We start from the raw sequence: 21,404 nt of genomic DNA, 5'->3' as shown, positions 1-21,404 counted from the left end.
GGTTACAAGGGAGCATTGTTGTCCTAGTGGCAAGAAGTTGCGCTGCAATTCTGAAGGTGCACGGTTTGAGGTCACCAGCTGTTCCGCAGAAGGATGGGCAGTCTCCTCCCGTACTATTAACTGCCTCTGAAAACCCACCGGAGGGTCAGGTTGGTCCGTACTCAGTGCCATAAAACAAAACACAACAATGGGATTCCAAGCCATGATCTTCGCAGTTGTGTGGTAATATCTGAAAGTTGGGCAGCATGTAAGGAAGACGGAAGAAGAATTGATGCCTTTGAATTGTGGTGTTGAAGAAGAGTTTTGTGTTTCCCACGGGCTGCCAAAAGAACACCAAACGGTCTTGGAGGTAGTGCTGCGTGGGTTCACGTTAGAGCAAGGATGGCGACACCTTGTCTCACATACTTTGAGCATGTTGTCAGGAGAGGTCAGTCCTTAGAAAAAGACACCGTGCTGGGAAAGGGAGGGGTCAGCAGAAGAGAGGAAGACCCTCAACAGGATAGGCAGACCCGGGACTGTAAATGGGCCTGAGCGTGGTGGAGGTCGTGAGGGTGGGGCAGGATAGTGCAGGTTTCTGGTCTGTTCTTAAGGTTGCTATGAATTGAGATCAGCTCCATGGCACCTAACAACGGTGGGGTTCCTGGATCGGATGAGAACTAGAATTTCTGTCTTTTTAAAGAGGCATCATGCTATTTTCCACAGTGGCTGGTACCGTTCTCCAGTTCCGTTAATAGCATTTGAGAGTTGCATTCTTCCCACATCCTCTCCAGCATGTATTTTCTGTTTGGTGGGGTTTAATCATTGCTGTTACAGCTAGGGTGAGATGACCACTTGTTTGACTTGCCTCTCTCTAATGCAAGCATTATTACAAGTAAGTCTTCATGTATTTGTGACTGCCTAATGCCTCCTTTGCTGAGGTATGTGTTTCATGTCCTTCGCACTTTTTATAACTGACTTGTTTGCCATTTTGTTGTTGAGGTGCTGTCTATGTTTTAGAGATTAGTTCTTGTCAGATACATCTTTCTAATGTGTTTCCCTACTCTGCAGATTCCCCTTGTTTTTTCAAGCATCTTTTGGATTAGCATAGTTGTTTTCATTTTTAGGTGTCTGTTCTCTGCTGTTTGTGAATTCTTCGTTATGTTTCACATGCTACAAACCAGCTCCCCTGTTTGCCTTTGTTTTTTCGTCTACATTCTTTATAGAGTTGTAGGTTTTATATTTAGGTGTTTGTGATCCACTTTTAGCTTTTATATAAAGTGTGAGGTGTGGATCCTGTTTCGTTGTTCTGCAGATGGATATCCAGTTTTGCAAGCACCGTTTGTTAGCTGTTGTTATTGTTAGGTGCTGTGGCGTCAACTAGGACTAGTAGTGACTCTGCAGACGACAGATTGTAGCCTTGTCCTGTCTCCATTTGTGAGACTTGGCTTGGCAGTGAACTCACCATGACACTGGTTGTGTGCAGAGTATGAAGTTAGAGAAAACAATGAATTTCTCAGAAATCTGTCATCCCAGACGAGCAAAGTTTCCATTGCAGAGGCTCACCTCCAGCAGCCCTCAGGAGCGTGAGGAGATGGTTTGGAGGACACGAGGGCTTTTCCTGGTACCAGAAGACCATGTTTGCATCTCCTCAGAAAAGAGGCTAATTTTTCTGTGGGTCCTTGCTCACTCACACCTATTCACACAGAGAAATGTGGGACCTGCTTGATTTAAAGTAAGGGTTTTCTGAAAGCTCAAGCTGGGGAAACACACTTTACAAAGGGAAATCTGAGGTGGGAAGTTGCAGAAACATCTAAAATGTGAGAGCAAAAATACTTAAAGTACTTTGTTTTGATTTAAACTTACGAACTTAAGCTCGGTGTACAGCAAGCAGATTTACACTGAAATTATTTGAAAGGAGTTGGCGTAAGGTGTGCTATCTTTGTTAGATCTGTGATGGTTACAAAGCTACACATAAAAAGGGTAATTAAAACATAATTGCTAGACATTATTTCCTTAGAAAGAGCCTGGTCAAGCGAATCCTTTCCTGTAGGTGTTTGTGTAGGGGATTTAGATAAGGATCTGTGTCAGGGTTTCTCCTCAGAGGTGGTGATTTCTATATCTTTAATTTGGGGTGGAAAGTCCTCAGCTGCATGATTTATTTAGTCTTCTAGAGAGATTAACTTTAGTTAGGAAAACACGGGAAAAAGAAATGAAGTTGAGGCCATACCTCAGTCACCATTTCCGATTCTCCAGGCCCCTGGATTTTGAGGGTGTGCTGTCAGTTGTTGTACAGCTAACCCAGAGGCCACACTGCTGTGTCCACTAGGATCTGAAGGGGAGAGATGGGCAGTCTCCCTCGGTACTGCAGCCTTGGATAACCCAGTGAAGGGTCAACTATGGGCCAGTTCTGAGTCCACAGCAGTTGAGTTTCTAACAGGAATGACCAGGGCTTGAGACAGTCCACATGGGTGACCTTGCAGACCCGGCCACCTGCTGACAGGGCTCGTGATGCAGTCACTTGGTCATCTCACCAGGGCTTGATTTGGTTTTTGGTTTCTCTGTGGTTTGTCGTTAAGTGCCATAGAGTCAATCACAACTCATAGTGACCCTGTGAACAAAAGACGATACCCCTGTTTTATAACTACTGCCGTTTCTCCAAGTTCATAAGAGTTTCCAGAGGCTTGTTGTTTGGGAAGTGGATGCCACTCCTGCTTCCAAGCCTGTCTTAATCTGGGAGCTCCACCAAACACTGTTAACCGGATGTAACCATTATGGCGTTTGAGACACCAGTGGCACAGTGTTGAGAATCACAGCAATCCCAAGTTTCCTCAGTACAGCAGACTGACAGAGCAGTGCTGTACCACTGAGGAGAATGTTCATTATAAACACAAATTAACACCAGGCCTGAGGGCCAGATGAGTTTTTAAAAAACCCAGGGTAGCACATGAGGCTTTGATTGGCTCCAATAAGAAGCCTCCAGCCCACAGCTCAAAACCGTCCAATCAAGTGAGCTCACAAACGGTTGTGAACAAGGTAAAATAAACCAAACCATCCACAGCCAACCTTCAGCCAAAACAAGAACTCACCTTTTAAAACCCAACAGCAATACACATGTGCCTTCATAGTGTATTTTTATGTATTGGTTTTATGACATTGCTTATTTACTTTGATTTCCCCCCAAGTTTACTTTTGTTAAATTTTATCAAAATATTTACTGAATATATTTTGTATGCCAGGCATTCTTTCACAGGTTTTATATGGGCCCTTGTACTTAGCTGAACATTGCTATAAGGTAGTTACTAACTTTAGGTGGTGAATTGGACTTGATGTGAAATTGTCATGGTTTCATTGCAAAAATGTGATTGAGCCAAGATACCAACTCTGGCAGTTACCGCAGCCATCCCAGAGTTAACTGTTGTTAGATACTATCGTGACACATCCTTGACCTTCTAGTGGGCTTTCAGAGGCGGTAGATTGTCTAGCTTCCTCCTGCGGAGCAGTTGGTGGAATTGAACCTGTTTGACAACACAGTTCCTTAGCACAAAGTGCGCGCGCGCAGTCACGGGAGGAGATTGCCCATCTTTCTCCCCAGGAGCCGTCAGTGGGTCTGAACTGCCCAGAGAGGCACTGCCATGGCGTAGCAGTGTGTACACACCTCAGGTCAGGACCAAAGGGCTCATAAGGGAAACTGCTCTTAACTCTCTCCTTTGGGGGTTCATCCATAGTAGCTTAACTTTTTATTAAAGTGCCATTTCTCCATTTAACAAGTTTGGATTTTTATCTGTTGATTGCCTACTGTGATAAATACAATACCACCTCTTACATTACTCTTTCTAGATAATCTGGAATAAATTTTACTTTTTATAACGAAAAGATATGTTGATGTTACTAGTTTTATACATTAAAAACCAGATCCCATGATCCTCCGTTCTATAATGAGGATATTGTTCCTGTAAAAGCCAGTGTCGTGCTTATATTTTCTTTTAGAGCTTTTTCATGGTTTTATTTAATTTCTAAACACTTTTTTTTTCTTTGCTGTGTACCATCGAATCAGATCCTACTGGCACAGGAGGAGATTGCCCCTCCTTCTCCAGCAGAGCATCTGGTGGATTGGAATTTGCCTTGGGGATTGCAGTGCAGCTTCTTGCCACTAGGCCACCAGAGCTCCCCAATATCGGATCACATTTGTATCTTTTTCCTCTTTTAAAGAATTTGTCTTTATTAATAAAGTCCTTATCTCTTTCAAACCACTGTTGGGCCATATAGTTGTGGATGCCTTTCTTCTCAGCACCTCCCTCTTGGATGGCTCCATGTTTCAGTAACAAGCTGTTCTGCAGGCCTGATGCACAGCTGCTACTCTGGGGCTCCTGACTTGAATCAGGTATTGTCCTGTCCCAGTCCCTTTTCTTGGGTGACTTCCTCTTTCTGATGAAGTGTATTTTTTTTGTTTATTAGTGACCTTTTAAAAATATGTGTATAGAAGATAAATTTGCTGAAATGTTTACATGCCTGAGAGATTATCTTATATCTTCATACGTGATTTAAAAACTAATTGTAGATTTTATAATAAAAAGAATTACCTCTCCGTTTAGGGTCTCTGCTAATTAGAACCAGTCCTCATCAGACTTTCTTTCCCTGTCGGACTGTGCTTCCCTTTCAGACCCTTCACAGCAGCTCACTTCCCCTGCACCTCCTCTTCCTCCTCCTCTGTCGCTCCCAGCTCACTCTTCTCTGCTGCCTCGTCCCTAGTCCTCCCCACCTCTCCTATCTCGCTCCTTTTCCTCCTGTTAAGTCGCCCCCTCCCTGAAACTCCTCACTGCATCATACTTCTCTCTCCTCAGTACTACCTTCCTCCCCTGGATGTTCTCTGAGCAACTCGAGACACAAGGCAAAAGTCTGAGGCCAGTCTGACAAGCTGTTAGGTATGTTTTCTTTCATCCTTGGAGTCTTTTTAAAATTTATTCTTGGTCATCTAAAATTCTAGTGATGTGTCCAGGTTCTGCCAGATGTTCAGGTCCTGAATAGATAAGCACCTTAATTCTGGAGACATGAACTCTTCAAAGCTAAAAAATTCTTCTGTTTGTTTAATGCTACTTCCTCAGTTTCTTCTCTGTTCCCTTGTTCTGGGCTGTTGTTGGAGGATCTCCTTCAGGGAGATCTATTTCCTTTCAAATTTCCTGGCTCTGCCTTTCCATTTTCTGGGAAATAACTTTCATTTCTACCTTTTCCGCTGGCCTTTTCATTCCAGCAATCACAGTTTTAATACAGGTGCTCATGTTTGGTTTTTCTTCTTCCTATGATCCCACTTGATTCTCTTTGTACTATAGAAAATCTCAGACTTAGAGGCAGAGAGAGCAGTGTGGAGATGCTCCTCCACTCAGTGTCCAGCCTTCGCACCTTGCAGCATCAGGCCAGAGCCTTCGTCTGTGACCCCACCCGCTCCCCTTCCCTCTTGACCATGGCAGATTAATTTAAAAGAAGTCCTCAGGTATTCCACGGTTTTACCCACACGTACTTTGTATATATTCATAAAAGATAAGGCTCACTCTTACACATTTTCTTCCTAGAAATATTTTTCTGCATATTTATTTTAACAGTTCCCTTTTTTATGTAGCAAGCTCTCTGTAGACGCTTGGTGCTTCTTGGATGCCCATTCAAGAGTGACCTGGTAGGAAGACTGACCAGGAGCTTTGTGTTCTCTTGGGTTGGGCTTCCTTCCCCACTGACGACTCCCCCCCCCCTTTTTTTAATGAAAATTTACAAATCATCTTGGTCTTTTATTCTGTTTTCCCACACATTTTGTTTTAAAGCATTAATTACAGTTAACATAGTTACTGACAGTGTCTGATCCAATCTCTTATTGAATATGGTCTTTCTCTTCACCCAACTTACCTAGTTGCTTTTTTTTAAGATACTTTATCTGAACGTTTTTATTTTCTTTTCATTTGCATAAAATGGACGTGATTTTTCATACACTGCTTCATAGACATTTTGGGTTGCAGCACAGTCTACCATTGAGTAATGTGGTTATTAGTGTCTAATTAACCCCTTATTGTTTCTCTTCACCCAACTTAACTCTTAATTATCTTTCCTTTCAACCAGCTAAGAATGATTTTGTTTGTAAACCTTTGTTGCTGTCACTGCACCTCTGTGAGTGGGTTAGTGGCCACTTCTAACAGTCTACTGTCTTGTTATTGTTGTTAGGTGCTGTCAAGTTGGGTACCCTGTGAACAGGTGACCTGAACCCTGCCCTGTCCTGTGCCATCCTCAGGCCCATCTTGTTGGGGTCTCCCTATCCTTTGCTGACCTTCCATCTTTCCAAGCTTGGTGTCCCTTTCTAAGGATAGCCTGCCTAGCCGTGTGTCCACCGTGTGAAAGCAAGTGCTCTATGGAGTCCTCTGGCTGTACTCAGACTGGAGTCTACAGATCAGCTAAGTCATGCATTTCGAGAAAGGGAACCAGTTTAAGGGCTTCAGGGAAGATCTCTGAACCTCCACATTTGTATCCAGCATTTGCACATTTTTTTGGGATTTTTGAAGTGGGTTCCGTCGGCTTTCCTCCACTTTTCTGAGGTCTCTCTGACCCATCAAAGGCTCAGATCCCTTGGTCCAGAGATGTCTCCCAAAACGATGTCCATGTCTGACAGTTTCCTCTAAGGATAGGTAGGACGGGGTGGGGGCCACACAGGGCTGGAGGCCGCCCAGGGCTGGCACTTGATGCCGTGGGAACCACCGCGCACTGGCCTGAGCTCCAACTGGCTCTTTGTCCTCAGATTTCCGACGTAAACATCCTAGGCTCAGTGCCTCCAGCACTTGGGTCCCGCATTGCGTCACTCCCCCTGTCTTCTCAGTTACATTTTCACACTCTTCTTTGATTACTGCTCATTATTGTTTGCAGTTACTGTGGACACTGATGGTATCATTGCTCCCGTCTCCGTTTCACATCGTCTGCGCCTTTTCCTCAGGCCCGGACCTGCACTCGCTGGCGGCAGCTTGCTCAGTTTTCATGTATTCCGCTGGAGTCTGCCCTTTGGACCTTGCGCTGAGTTCCCTGCCTGAGTCTAACTTCTGTTGTCCTTTGTAGGTCTCTGGGCTCATCTTTCCTTGAACCACAGATACGTGACAGCTTTTTTCTCTGACTTTGCACCTCAGTGAGCTGTGTGCATGGGCTTTTCAAAGTGAAATGTGACCTTTCAGATTTGGATATAGACTCACTTATGCTAAAGTGTTACTTTTCATTGGTTTCAATTTTGAAATTCCACTAACTGAAGCCCCTAAGCTTCAAGTGTGTGAGAGGTTACCACCACCTGCCTGCATTCCCAGGGACACTTTTGTGCTCAGAGAATATTAATTATAGAGCCCGTTTCTTTTATTTCCTTCCTGGAACAGACTGAATTGAGACTTCCCCCCTCCCCCATGTAACCTATCAGGGAAATAAGGTAAAAAGAACAGCATAATGACCTGTCCGGGCACTCCATGCCTGTCTTTATTGTTACTGTGGTGTGAAGGTTTCCATAGCAGGTTAGGTTTTCATGTAGCCATTTCTACACAGGCTGTTGAGTGACATTGATGACATTCTCCTCCGTGTATAAATGTTCTCGTCTTTGTTTTCAAGTCCTTGCTGACCGTGTGGTCTCGGGTAGGTCATTGCTTCCAGGGAACGTGGTGTTGATGGGTGGTAGTCACAGCATCCATCTTTGGCAGTTCTCAACACCCTGTTCCTGGCCCTGTTCCCTGGCCCAGTGGGCAGCATTGTGATGGGTGGACAAAAGACTGAAATTGTCACTGACTAAATTTTCCCTGGATTCGTAATCGACAGCCATGCAGCAGTAGTCCAGACACCAAAAGGCACTTCAGGAGGGAAATCAGCTGCCAGTGACGTCTCCACAAAGTGCTGCTGAGTGAGGCTATCCAATTAAAGGCTCAGGTACACTCGATCCAAGCCATAGTCCTTTCTAATTACTTCTCATGGATCTGAAAGTTGGACAGTGACTAAGGATGACAGAAGAATTGATGCTTTTTAATTGTGGTGTTGGAAAAGAGTACTCAGTAGTCCATGGACAACAACAAAACCCCCCAAAACAACGCCCAGCAAACAAGTTTGTCTTGCAGGAAGCACAACCAGAGTGCTCCTTGGAGTCAAGGATGGTAAAACTTGGTCTCACATACTTTGGGCATGTTGCCAGGAGGGGCCTAGTCCTTAGGGGGAAACATCATGCTGGGAGAGGTGGAAGGTCAGAGAAAGCACAGACTGAACAGGCTGGATTAACACAGTAACCCTGTCACCACAGGCTGGAGCATATCAGGAATGGGGAAGAGCCAATATATATAACTTTATGTTAAGTAGCATTGTGCAACTCAGCATGCTTCTCAGTTTCCTCTGTATTTATTTTGACATTCATCTGTTTATCCTGCTAGAAAGAGCCTCGTAAGGGTGGTCACTGATGTTCATAAATAGAATTTGACTAGGTCACTTTCAGAAATAATATTCTATAAATTGTTGTAAAGACCAGCTAACAAAAGCTCAATGTGTACTGCAGCCTACCCAGCAGAATACCACAGTATTTATAGCAGGAAAAAAGCCCTACCAGTACATGATTTAAATGAGATAGAAGACGGTCAGCTTGGAGAAGTGTAGGCATTCTCTGCCCACTGCTGCCAAGGCCCAGGAAGAAGGAATGTCAAGGGAAGGTCTGTCCTTCATCTCAGAGGTTGTGGTTCCGCAAGAAGGGAGTGCAGCAAGGCTTCTTGGAGCCCCCAGAGACATGGTCCCACCTGCAGGTGTACTGGGCTTGAGAAGGCACGTGGGGAGAGAATCTTCTCTCTGCTGGTGCTTACGTGACACTAATATGGGTGTTTGGCTTGTGGGGAATTACAGCTGAGGAGGAGGGCTGGTGGGCAAGCAGTAACTGCAGACCTCTAAGTCGACCATTTGAGTAGCTTTTGTTTATGTACCTTCCTTCTGATACCTTTCACCTTTGCCCTTTTAACCCCTCATCAAAGGAACCTGTGGAACACACTTTGTCCATGTGTAAACAGAGGACTGTTGCTTGCCCAGGATCAAACAACAGAGAACGCTGGAACTTCAGTGTCAAAGCCAGGTCTTCAGTTCCAGATAAACCAACACACAGCCTCTGCCAGCACCTGTCTGCATGGTGCCAGCCAGTTACAGGCGGTGCAGGGCCACATGCGCAGGGTCTGCCCAGGCCCTGTGTTCTATGCCGTCCTCGGGTCTGAGCTGCTCGGCACTTTGTTACAGGCTTGTAGTAATGCTCTGTTGGAAGGCCCCTGTTTGGATGCATTCGAGGTTAAAATGGTTCATGTCCCTTATGGAACGGTTGAGATAGGCTACTGGATAGAAGCTCTGCCTGCACTTGAAATGAGCCGTTTACTGGGGCACCTCCCCTGAAGAAGGCGAAGGTTGAGCTGAATGCTCTCGTCGACTCCTTTCTCTTCTGATTTTCTGGGACACTGTTCTTGTCTCTTGACTTGATGTTGCGAAGCTATTTCAGTTGGTAGCAGTCAAAACTGTCTCAGTGGGCTGCACCTCGGTGGTGTCTCCCGTCGCCTTACTGAGGCCTGTCTCATCACTGGACATGGCCCCTACTCCGCACATGTGGCAGGGAGTACTTGGTGGCAGCTTCAGACAACTAACAAGTTTTGTTGTGTTTCTGACCACTGTGTTTGAACAGATCCTTCAGCTAACAACAAGCAAGGTGCAAGTGAGGCTGCCAGAACATTCCATCCTAAGGGCACTTTGGAGAGCGCTCCCCAGGGCCAGCTCTGTTGCAGGGACCTGCTTGGAACGGGGTCTGGATTGTCGCAGCCCGGTCAGCCCCTCGTGGACTCCCTGATGCTGCTGCTGAAATTTGTTTTCACAGGTGCTGTTTTCAGTTTGATGGTTTTTTGTACTTAAGATTAGAGGAAAGTGTAGGTATTGAGCACAAAATTGTTTTTGTTTGTTTTAAAGAGAGTTTCTTATTTTTAAAAATGGAATCATTCTTTGGCTTTTCTGCTATTCCCAGCCCCTCTTCTGGCGGCTGACACAGTCCCCTAGGAAAATACAAATAGAGATTGCTTTGTGTACTTCACCAAGTTCTCTGTTTGAAGAGAGAATTATGTTACAGCTGGTTTTGTTGTAAATAAAATACTTCCTTGTCTTAGCAAGATCTAGTGCACATGAAGTGTGTCAGATTCAGTTAAAGTTTTCAAGTCATTTAGTGGCTGGGTAAAGCGATGTCCGTTTGCAGAGACCAGCTGGGTCAGCAAGACGTGGGAACTGGCACGGTTCTTTTCCATTTACTAAGTAATACGTGCCTGTCCCCTAGGACTGGGGTCCCTCATTCTGTGCAGGACTCCTGGAAACTGCTCGCTTTGTACCCTCCTGGGCCCTGGCACTGTCTTCAGCGCTGCCCCTCACAGCACGCATACACACACACTCTCACATTCGTACCCTCCTGGGCGCTCACCCTTTCCTCAGCACTGCCCCTCACAGCACACCCACGAGTTGCCCATGGTCCCCTGGGCAGTGAATGTCACTCATCGCCACATGTACCTCAGCTTCCTTCCCAGGCCGCCTCCCGTGAGAGGAGAATTGCTGGGAGCAGCGTGATAATCATGATGTTGAGATAGGTTCTTCTGGGGAAGGCAGAAAATGTTAAAAGTTTAACTACAAAAAAATGTATCCTCATGAGCCTAACAGTTCTCACTTGTAAGACTTTGTTCTTCAGAGAGATTTGTACCTGTGAACCAAAAGAGCGTTCACTGCACCATTGTTTACAAAATAACGAAACTGAAAACTAGTGTGTCCTTCATGAGGGGGTGATGGGGCAACTCCAGGTCCAGCTGTCATTGCTGGCCTTGGGCTTTGTAGCTGCAGGAGAATAAGGTTGAGTGTGGAGAGAGGGACAGGACGTCTGGAGATGCATGGATGTGATAGTCAGGCCTTGAAGAATGTGCCCAGGCTTCCCAGCAGCCCCTTCTGGGGAGCCCAGCACGGGAATGTGCTTCTAGATTGTCTAGGGACCTTCAGGTATTACTGGTGTGAAAAAGACTTGCAGGGAGGCTCCTCTGGCTGCAGTGTAGACTGCAGAGGAGGAAAGGGCATGGTGGGTCGGCTGCAGCCCATGGCGGTGGGACTGCTGCCCTGCAGCCCAGCTGACCCCAGGATTCATTCAGGTAGCACAGGGGATGGGCACGTGGAAGACAAGCCAGCCACCTGCTCACCCACCATATGTGCCTCTTGAATGGGACAGCAGGGGCGTCTGATTGCTCCAGGGACACAGCCTGCTCCCCGGAGGAGTGGGAAGCCAGCCTGCAGGCGGCTGAGCCTCTAGAAGAGAGCCCCTGCTGCATGGTGTGTGGTATCTCAGGGGACTCTCAGGTGGCTCTGTCCCGCCATGTGGGTTGCTCGTAGTAAACCACTTTACACCGAGGTGGGCCTGGGGGTTTTATTTCCCCCTCTCTTTAGTCGCGGGTGCCCAGAATTGAGTTGCTCCTCATCCTTGGCTCTCGCACATCACTACCACCAGCCTGTACAGGGCCGTGGGGCTTCATTATTTATTGGTTTTTTCTCCCCATACCTTCTCCCACTGCAGCTGTGTTATCGTGTTTTGGATGTGCCTTCCTGTTTGAATGTGTTCTTGTAAAGTACACGTGTTTGAGGTCTTACTAGCCCAGCCAACGTACCTCGTGGACAGCACAGTCAAGGGGGCGACAGCTCCTGCAGCAGGAGCTGAACCTCACTTTCTGACAGAGCTGAGTGGTGGCACCTTCCCTTAAAAACCCCACAGCGTAGAGGTGTTAAAACAGTCCAGAGTTGTCCCACTACCTTTGTCAGAGCCCAGATTTAATCTCTACTTTCCCAGGCTCTCGGCCTGACTTCTGACCATAGTGGGACTCATGTTTGGCCAGAGCTTCCAGCTTTTCCAGGAGCTCACAGAGGTACCCGCCTGTCCCTAGGCCAGCCTGTACCTTTCCAGTCGGCACCCACAAGGCTTAAGGTCACTTGACAAGAAGGGCCAGAGAACGAAGGACCAGCTCAGGATCCCGTACAGCTCAGGTTGAACGCAGGCTTCTCACAAAGCACACTGAGATTTGAGCAGCCAGGGACCTCTCCTCTTGTCCGCCTCAGGCCTCTTACTTGGGAAGAGGATTTCCCTGATGGTCAAACCCAAGGGGCTCTGGTAGACGTTTACTGAGCAAACCAGGCGATAGGTGGCGACATAACCCCATTTTATGTTTTCAGGGCAAACCTTGTGGCCCCCATAAACTTGACCGCCCACCTGCTTACAGCAGTGGCCTGGGCTTGGTTTCAGGATAGTTGTCTTTTGAGAGGTGGTGATGCCATTTGAGAGGACAGCGTTGGCCTCTGCCACCAGCTCCTGAACGGTTACCATAATAATAAGCACCGAGTCCAGTCTGCCCAGCACAGGGATGGTATCAGGGACCCCCCCGCCCCATAAGCCCAGCCTGTGTCCTCAAACCTTTGGGAACGGCAGTCTGGTGTGGCCAGCGCCACAGTTAATCAGGAGGAAAGTGGCCTGGAGATGCCTTGTTCCTTCAGGAGAGCTGGGCTTTCAGGAGGGAGTGGCCAAGCTTTTGGCATCAGCTCTTGTCCTGACTCGTAAAAACCTCGCTTTGACTAACTGCTCTGTGCAACTGAATCATGACGGTAAATGTGAGACTGACTTCATAGCATCAGTTAAACAAAAGTGTGTATCCAAGTATGAGAAACATTCTAGAAAATGCCAGCCAGTAAGTAACAATGCAGTGTGATGAAAATACTGTCATAAAACAAAAGATTTTTTCCCCTTAATTCACAACTTTGACATTAAAAGTGCAGCAGGGGTTGGAGAAGGGACCCAAGCCAAATCTCCTTGTGGTGGTCGACCTGAGCTGGCCCCAGCCCTCAAGCCCTCTGGCGCAAGACACATCAGACGGTTGATGCGCCTTTAGAAAGGGGAAGAAGTTGGAGTTGCTGTAGGCTTTGCATCAGCTCTTTGAGGAAGTTGGAAAACAAGACCAACCCCAGGATTCAGACTCTGGACTAATGCTACTCGGGAACAGGGGCCACACGGGCTCCCAGAGGGAGCCCCAGTCTTACCCAGTGTGCTGATGCCTGAGAGGGGCCTGAGCCAGGAGTCAGCTGTTGGCACATGGCAGACCCGCCCTTGGCCCCCCTACATGGGGCTGCTCATCACTGAAGCTCAACACGGCGCTGTGTCGAGCAGCGTCCTGCAGTCAATGGTGAGATGGAGGAGGGTAGGGAGGTGAGCTCGAGTCAGGGTCCTCAGAGAAAAGCCTTGTCAGACTCACCTTTTCCTTATTTCATTAAAGGACCCAGATAGCAGCTCCTGAGAGGGCCCCACATCCAGCCTTGTAAGAGCATCATCCCCTAAACCACCTGCTGAAGCTGCCCCGCTTTCACGGCGGGCCCCCACCCACAGCCCACGTGCCTCAGCCAGGCACCAGTGTCCCTCTATCGCCCGTCCTTTCACCAGAGCAGCTACCCAGGCTTTGAGAGTTGGCTTCTTTGGTGTCTCTTGTATCTGCCCCCGCCTCGTCCTCATCCTGCTGCCTCTACCAGATCAGACACTAATGGCTGTGACGCCCTCCTCCCCCGCCTAACGTCCTGCTGTTGTTCCCAGTAGCCTGTGGGATGAAGTTCAGACGAATCCAACACATGGGCCCAAGGTTCTCGGGTACCTGCCTCCGTCAGCCACTCACTCCCTCAGGCTCCAGTACCAACATTTTCACAGCCTCCTCCCCCCTGCATACCATTCTCTCTGACCTCCTCCCACTCCCTTCCCAAAACCTAGCTCAAGGCAAACCCTGACCCCCATGAGCCCCAAGTGGTAGGACCTAGGAGTGAAGATAGGGACACACTTCCTGCACCAACTACTGCCCTAGGAAAGGCATTCCTAGCACATAGAGCCACAGAAAACACTTTTCTATTAAAATATCTCTTACGTATTTTAAAAAAAGTCAACTTCATACATACGGCAAAGGTGAAAAGACTAGTTCAAAACAAATGCATAAATTAGAATGGAAACAAAAACAAGTGTTGTAAGTTCCTCCTCCTCCAAGAAGCCTTCCCTGACTACCACCCTCCTCTCTTCCTCCTCACCCACCTCCCCTGTGGTTCCATCACACCTCATGGAGTAAGCGAATGGACCCTAACCCAGCTTACAGCCCATCTCCCTCGAGAAGCCCTCATGGACAAGATGAATTACAGGGTGGGATGCTTGGACATGTGTTGAATGAGGCCTGCGTGGTTCTGTCATGTCAAGAAAATGAGGGTCAAGGACATACAATGAGAACACTCAGTGTGTGTCACAAGGTGCCACCGCCTCCCAAGGACATGGCGCATGTTGGCTGGTGAGCTGGGGGAGGAAGGTGGGGCTGTGCTTTGGGCTGAGTTATCAGCGCCCGTGATTGCAAGACCACGAGCAGGGCTACAGGCAGCTCAGGCAGAGACACATGGGCAAAGCCACCTCCTGAGCCTTGGTTTCCTCTTTTACCATGGGGAGCTGCTAGGAAGATCACTAGATGACCGAATGTGTAATAAGGGTTTAAAACCTAGCACTGAATAGTTTTAGAACTGGAGTAAACTGGAAAGTGTGTCTGCCACAGCAAGTCAGCCACCTCTCATTGTCCCTGATCAGCTCAGCTCCCCAGAGATGTCATGGGGCCCTGCCCTGAGCACCCATCTCCCTCCAGCTCCACCTGGACCCTCAGTGCTGGGCCCAGCCACACCTGCAGGAAGCTCTCCCCCACCCCCAGCAGGCTGCCTCTTCGCCTGGGCTGCTCACCCCACCTAACTTGACACTAGAAGTCACAGTGGGCACCAAGGTGGGCCCTGACCCCAGCCCGGCCTCCATGGTCAATAGCGTGGTGTCCACAGCCCACAAAGGGCCCTACACAGTCTGCGTGGCACAGATGTGGAACTTGGTGAGGTGTTTCCAACCTCAGTTACTCAGCAGCCCTTTCATGCATCACAGCTCCACTTTTGGTTTCATGAGGTGGACATTCCTGACTGCGCCTTTGAGTCTCAGACACACACCCGCCCCCACCTCCCGGGCACCTCCATGGGTCTCTGGGTCCAGCGACCTGGCTTTCTCCTCCATAGGGAATAAACAGGCCATAAGCAGGAAATACTTCCTCCCCCCAGCTCCCTAGATCTTATCCCCGCCCGCAAAAGCCACTTCCTCTGACCACTGTCTCCCCTGTTTTGACTACCCTGGCTCCTACCCGCATGGTTCACACACGAAGGGTCCTTTACTCCACCAAGGCCACTGATCTGACCCCATCGGTTCTTGTCATCCATCCATCCTTTCTTTGTCCTTGAAGTTGCTTCCCCTTGGCCTCCAAATGCAGCTCAGTCTCTCTAATACTGCACTCTCAGCCCCGATTCTTTTCACCCACACCCTTTTAGTCTGTGTATTTGATTAATTCATTCACATGATACAGAATTGATAGCGAGCGAATGGTCCCCTGCCCTTGCCCTCTTACCCCATTCCTGTAGTTTGTCTCGTGGTTTCTTTTCCCTGCGTTGATTGCATTCTTTGGGTTATGCAACCATCCTCATCCTCCTTTTCTGAGTTCTTTCTCCCCCAAGAGGATAAACTCACTGTCCTCTGAGGTTTCAGCATGAACTTCCCAGAAGTCATTACTTTGCTCCCACATAAATGTTTCCTAAAAGAGCATTATGCTGCAACAATGAAAAGAAGAAGCCCAAGTTCTCTATAAACTTCCATTAAAATCTCAATTTTAAAAACATATTATGCTCACTGCACCTAGGGAAATGTATGCCTTTTTAAAAAAATACTCCTTGTAATTTATAGTATACATTACATATATGTATAGTATACATTACATTCAGTACCTGATTTCTTGATGTTATCAATCTCAAATACTCATTTATAGATGTCAATGGTAAGATTAACTAGTAACACAAAAATAAAAACTGGCACTGCTGTGTAGCAGCAGTCTGATTCAGACCACGAATTTTTCACTCACTTGCAGTGCTGCTGACAGCTGGACAATAAATAAGGATGACATAAGAATTGATGCCTTTGAGCTGTGATGTTGGAGGAGAGTACTGAATATCACAGGACTGTCAATAAGTCTTAGAGAAGATAACAACCAGAGTACTCTTTGGAGGGAAGGGTGGGTAACCTTCTTGCAGACTATGGCATGCTGCTAGGAGAGGGACATCGTGCTTGGGAAGATGGGGATGGGAAAGGAAAGGGAGACCATCAACCAGGTGGATTGAAAGCAGTGGGAGCCAATATGTCAGAGATTGTGAGGTTGACACAGCAAAGGGCTCAGATGTGTTGGTCCTCGGGTCACTATGAGTTGTGCTCAACTTGACACCTAACAACTGCGTAACAAACATTAATAAAAATTTCACTTACATATAAAAAGTACTATGCTCAAAAAGCAGGCCTCCCCCCCTTACTAGTTAAGCTAATCTATTTTTTTGGACTTAAGGACACCTCAGGGATTTTTAAAAAATAATTTTAATGAACATTTACAAGGGATATTTTTAAGATTGAAAGATTCCCTTTGTTTTGTTTTTTTTTTTTTGGAAACAAACATCCATTTCATTCACACATCCTCAGTCAGACTGAAATAAAAATCACAAGAAAGGTGTCTCTGGTGAAGGACATTACAAAGGTTATAAATCTTTATCTTAATAGGCCCCTGAGAGTTTTCCCCTTATGCGTAGGTGAAAAAGGCAATGAACAAGATTCTCTCGTTCTTGAAGTGCTTTGTGCAACAACGTCCATGTGTATGAATCTCAAGATCCTTTGTGGCGGAGTCTTTTGGACTAAGCCATAAATCTTCCTCCAGAGTTCCAGTCTCCTAAGGAGCCCGTTCCAGTGGTGGTTACTTTCCAGTTACGTTATGGTAATTAATTACACGTCTTGCTCCTGATCATTGTTACGGTCAGTCCTGCAGACCTACATGGAAACGTTTCCCACCAGTCTCTCAGCTTCCAGAAAGCGTCATCTGGGTGAGACGTTGGGGCTGGGGAAGGAGCCAGAATTTCTCGGGGACTGAAAAGGGATGGCCGAGGATGTGGGGGACCTCTTGGGGCTGCACAGATCCCCGTTGTGCAGCTTCCACAGCAGCTCCTCATTCTCCATGGACAGTCGCTTGTTGACTTTCGACTCCTTCTCTAACGACTCCTGCAGAACAGCTTGCTCGGTAGAAAGTTGTCTTGAAATTGCCACGTGTCTGTCCATCCGAGCTTTCAATTCCTCATTCTCCTGCTGGAATCGCTTCAGTTTGTCGACAAGTATCGTGTTGTTGTCCACCAATTTCTCCATTTTCATTAACTTGATGTCCTGCTGAAAGATTCCCTTTGGAAGAGAAAATACCCAGCTTTAGGAGTTCATTGAATCTTCATGGCTCCAGAAAGTCTAGAGTCCATGGGCTTCTGAAATTGTGTTCTGCTGCGCTCGTATTTAATCAATATTCTCCTGGAGGCTTTTTAAATCAGCATGTTCAGTAGTCAGCTGGGCATCATCTAAATCTTCTGGTCTCGGGGCAAAGGAGGTAGTTGCTAGTGGAAACAGCTGCATATCCCATTTCCTCTGCTTGTTCCCAGCTCTTCCCCCCATCCTTTGTCACTCAAGGTGAATAGAGACCAGTTGTGTCTTAGCAGCTTGCCAGCTTTTGCCGGGTCTTATATGCAGTGAACTAGAAACACCAAACACATCACTGGATCAGCTGGCTGGAATGTCACGTGAAGCCGTGAGCCTACAGCTTCCACACCCAGGAGTCCACCCAGTCCTGTGAGGTGTTGCTTGTCCAGAAGCAGCCTCAGAAGCTTCTCTTCCCCTCCTTTTGTTGTGAATATTTCCATCACACAGCTTTTCCCCCGTCGACTTTTTACAGGTGTACAACTTAACAAATCACTGTGCAGTCGTCTTCTCGTAATCACTACCATCTTCCCATCACCATAAATGGAAACACAGTATACACAATACCTGCCCCTTCACCTCTCTACTGAGCCCGGTAACCACCATGACAATTGGTCTCTACCTGTGCCCTTTTATTGTAAACCAGACCTTGCAGCATTTCTTTCTGTCATTCTCAGGGTCACTGGGCATGTGTCTTCACACCCTGTCCATGCTGTGGCAGGTAACAAACAGGGTTTCCCGTCCCCTCCTGGCTGAGCAGTATGAGTTGTCTGCAGTTACCGTGTTTTGTGTATCCATCCATCCATCGATGGGCGTGGATGGGCGTACAAGGTCTGCTTTCAGGTACTTGCCTGTACTTCATTGGCTACACAGTATTTGACTGTGTGGATCACAACAGATTGTGGCCAACCTTGAGAAGAATGGGAACCCCAGAATAGTTGGTTGTGCTCATGCAAAACCTGTACATGGACCAGGAGGCAGGCAGGACAGAGCAAGGAAACACTGAATAGTTCAAAAAGAGGAAAGGAGTGTATCAGGGATGAATCCTGTCTCCATACATTCAATCTATATGCAGACAAATCGTTCGGGAGGGTGGGCTTTATGAGGAAGATGATGACATCAGGATTGGAGGAAGATTGATCAGCAACCTGCTTTATGCAGATGACACAACCTTGCTGGCTGAAACTGAAGAAGGTCACCGACTGTAGTCTTCAATATGGATTGAAGCTCAACATCAAGAGGACAGATCTTCACCACTGGCGCAATTGGCAGCTTCATAATAATAGATGAAGAGATTGAAACTATTAACAATTTCTGCTAGCTTGGATCAACCATCAACACTTTTGGCACCAGCAGTCAGGAAATCAAAAGACAAATTGCTTTGGGAAATCTGTCAAGGACCTCTTCATGTCAGTCTAGAGACTAATGTGTGCCTGACTGAGGCCATGGTCTTCACAATTACTTGCTATGTGTCAGAAAGCTGGACAGTGACTAAGGATGACAGGAGAATCATCAAGGCCTTTGAGTTGTGCTGGAGAAGAGTCTTGAACATATATACCATGCACTGTCACTGGGACAAACAGGTCTGTGCTGCAGGGGCTGAAACCAAGCTGGTCCTTGGGGGCAAGGATTTTGAAGCTCTGTCTCACATACTTTGAGCATGTGTCCAGTCCTTGGAGAAAGTGGAGGGACAGCACAGGAGAGGAAGACCCAGATGACATAGATTGACAGTAACTGGAGTAATGGGGGTAGGTGTGTAGGAGACAGAGGCTCAGCATCGGGTAGGATTCAGGGCTGTTGTACGCAGGGTCGTTATGAGTTGCAGGCAACTCAACAGCACAAAACAAGTTTCTGAGTCATACATGGTAGGTGGGTTGTCTGGGTTTTTTTTTTAGGTATTGGCAACAATGTTTTTCACAGTGGGACCACCAGCAATGTATAAGGGTTGTAGTGTTCCCACATTCATGTCAGTTCTTTCTCTGGCTTCCTCTTGTTTCCTAACTTTGATAATAACCATTCTAGCCAGTTCTCTCTGTCAGATTCCCAGGACTGCAAATCTTTGTGGAAGGACTGCTTCGCTTTCTCACTCAGAGCACCTGGTGGACTCAAACTGTTGACCTTTCTGTTAGCAGCCCAACACATAACACTGTATGGCAGCAGGGCTGCTTTTAGCTATCCTGGTGGGAGTGACACGGGTTTTTGTGGTCACTGATTTGCTTACATCTCTCTCTCGTGTAGCATATGCTGTACTATAAAGCACTGAGCTGCTACCTTATTAGAATTTAGCTAGTAGAGCTTTCCCATTCCTTTATTCCATTCTTCCTGTCTCTTACTATGATTTTTTTTCTGGCATTTAATTATTTGTCTTTTGGTGGCCTAGTGGGTAAGGAGTTGTGCTGACAACCCAATGACAGGCAGTTTGAAGCGGCTGCTCAGGAGACTGACGGACAGCCACTTCCTGTGCAGTTTACCGCCTCCGAAAACCCGCTGGAGAGTCAGCTAGGAGTAGTTCTGACTCCACAGTGGTGAGTTTTTAGTTGATTTTTTTTAAAAAAAATTATTAAATACAGAACTTTTTTTAAACCTAAAAACTTGTTCCATTTACAAAATTATTGTAACTTAGAACACCGTGGCCAAGCACAGTCTCCCGGCGGCACCTCTAGATCCATACGTGAGTGAGCTCAGCCTGAAGAGAAGAACTGCCTCCCACATTGATGGTGCACAGAATTGAGTTCCCCAGACTTGAGGCATGCGCCCTCAAGTTGCCTGCGACCCATAGCAACCCGGTGTATAGCAGCTCTGACCCCGTCTCACTAATCCCACCACACCTACCCCCATTGCACCAGTTAGTGTATCCATCTCATCCAGGGGCATCTTCTATGCTGTCCCTCCACGCTTCTGAGCATGATGTCCTCCTCCAAGGACTGGTGGCATGTTGCTAGGAGAGGCTATTTTTTTGGAAAGAGACGTCATGGTTCTGCAAAAGAGAGGAAGACCTTCAACCAGGTGGATTGGCACAGTGACTACTACAGTGGTCTCTAAAGGGTCAGAAAGTGTGAGGCTAGCAAAGGACAGGACCGGGTTCAGATCTGTTGTTCGCAGGGCTGTTAATGGGTCATACTGGACTTAGTAGCACCTAGCAACAGATCCATGCTCGGTTTCCGGGTCAGCTGGGGGATGCCTCAGAATGGATCTTTTTTGCTTCTTGTGATCTCTCGTCCTCAGATCTAGGACTAGGCTTTCTTCTAGTCGAGCACCGTGTGCAAGGCGTCCTGAGGCTCTGGCTGCCCCAGAGCATAAGCCCTGGGATTCGAGGGGAGTAACTGTGACCAGATTTTGCAAGCAGATTGCAGTACTCCCTTTCACGGCTCCTGACTCTTCCTAACTGTCCTCCACTGTCGAGAAAGTACCTCAAATCTGTTTTCACAGAAATCTTAAGATAAACCTCTGTTTTGCTTTTAAACTACTCCCTGCCATTTTTTAAATTCAGTGACTATTGTTTCCTCAAGTTCTATTTGATTGTGTTCGAACTGCTCATCCTTTTTTTCATTGTTATTTTTTCTTGTGTTTTTTTTTCACTTTTATTTTTTGTCTTCAACATACTTGTAGTCAAGGATCCTGGTGGCCCAGTGGCACCAGGCTGCTAACTGAAAGGTCAAAAGTTCAAGCCTATTACCTGCTCTGTGGGAGAACGATGTGGCAGTCTGCTTTTCTAAAGATCCGCAGCCTTGGAAACACCTTGGACACTCTGTGAGGCCTTTCTCTGTGTCCTGTGGCATAGCTGTGGGATTGTATATAGTCTTTACCAGATTGTCTCCAGCTTTTGGTCATCAGTTGATGGTTCTCTCCTGTGTGCCAGGAACTCGTCGTCATTGGGCTTCAGCTTTGGGAGCCGAGTGGCCACACCTGAGGCCTGTTTCTCAGGAGCAGGTTTTTTATCTGGTTCTGCTAAGCACTCCATTATTGTTGTGTACCGTGTGGCTAGCTGTGGGTC

The 21,404-nt window shown here is 47.1% G+C and overlaps 1 protein-coding gene across 1 annotated transcript in view; it reads left to right on the top strand.

The window, feature by feature from the left end:
• FKBP6 (FK506 binding protein 6, 36kDa) overlaps nucleotides 1-15,126 on the top strand; it is a 30,418-nt gene extending 15,292 nt beyond the window's left edge. Inside the window, exons 9-11 of the mRNA XM_006889790.1 lie at nucleotides 11,256-11,379; nucleotides 14,700-14,930; nucleotides 15,109-15,126. Coding sequence (XP_006889852.1) covers nucleotides 11,256-11,379; nucleotides 14,700-14,930; nucleotides 15,109-15,126 — 373 coding nt within the window. The remainder of the gene's footprint in view (nucleotides 1-11,255; nucleotides 11,380-14,699; nucleotides 14,931-15,108) is intronic.
• Nucleotides 15,127-21,404: the final 6,278 nt, after the last annotated feature.

Source organism: Elephantulus edwardii, unplaced genomic scaffold (assembly GCF_000299155.1).
Source record: "Elephantulus edwardii isolate Elephantulus edwardi_28Jun2011 unplaced genomic scaffold, EleEdw1.0 scaffold00080, whole genome shotgun sequence".
Taxonomy (NCBI): Eukaryota; Metazoa; Chordata; class Mammalia; order Macroscelidea; family Macroscelididae; genus Elephantulus; species Elephantulus edwardii.
Note: the sequence above shows the minus strand (reverse complement) of the source record. Positions and strands in the feature narration are given on the sequence as shown.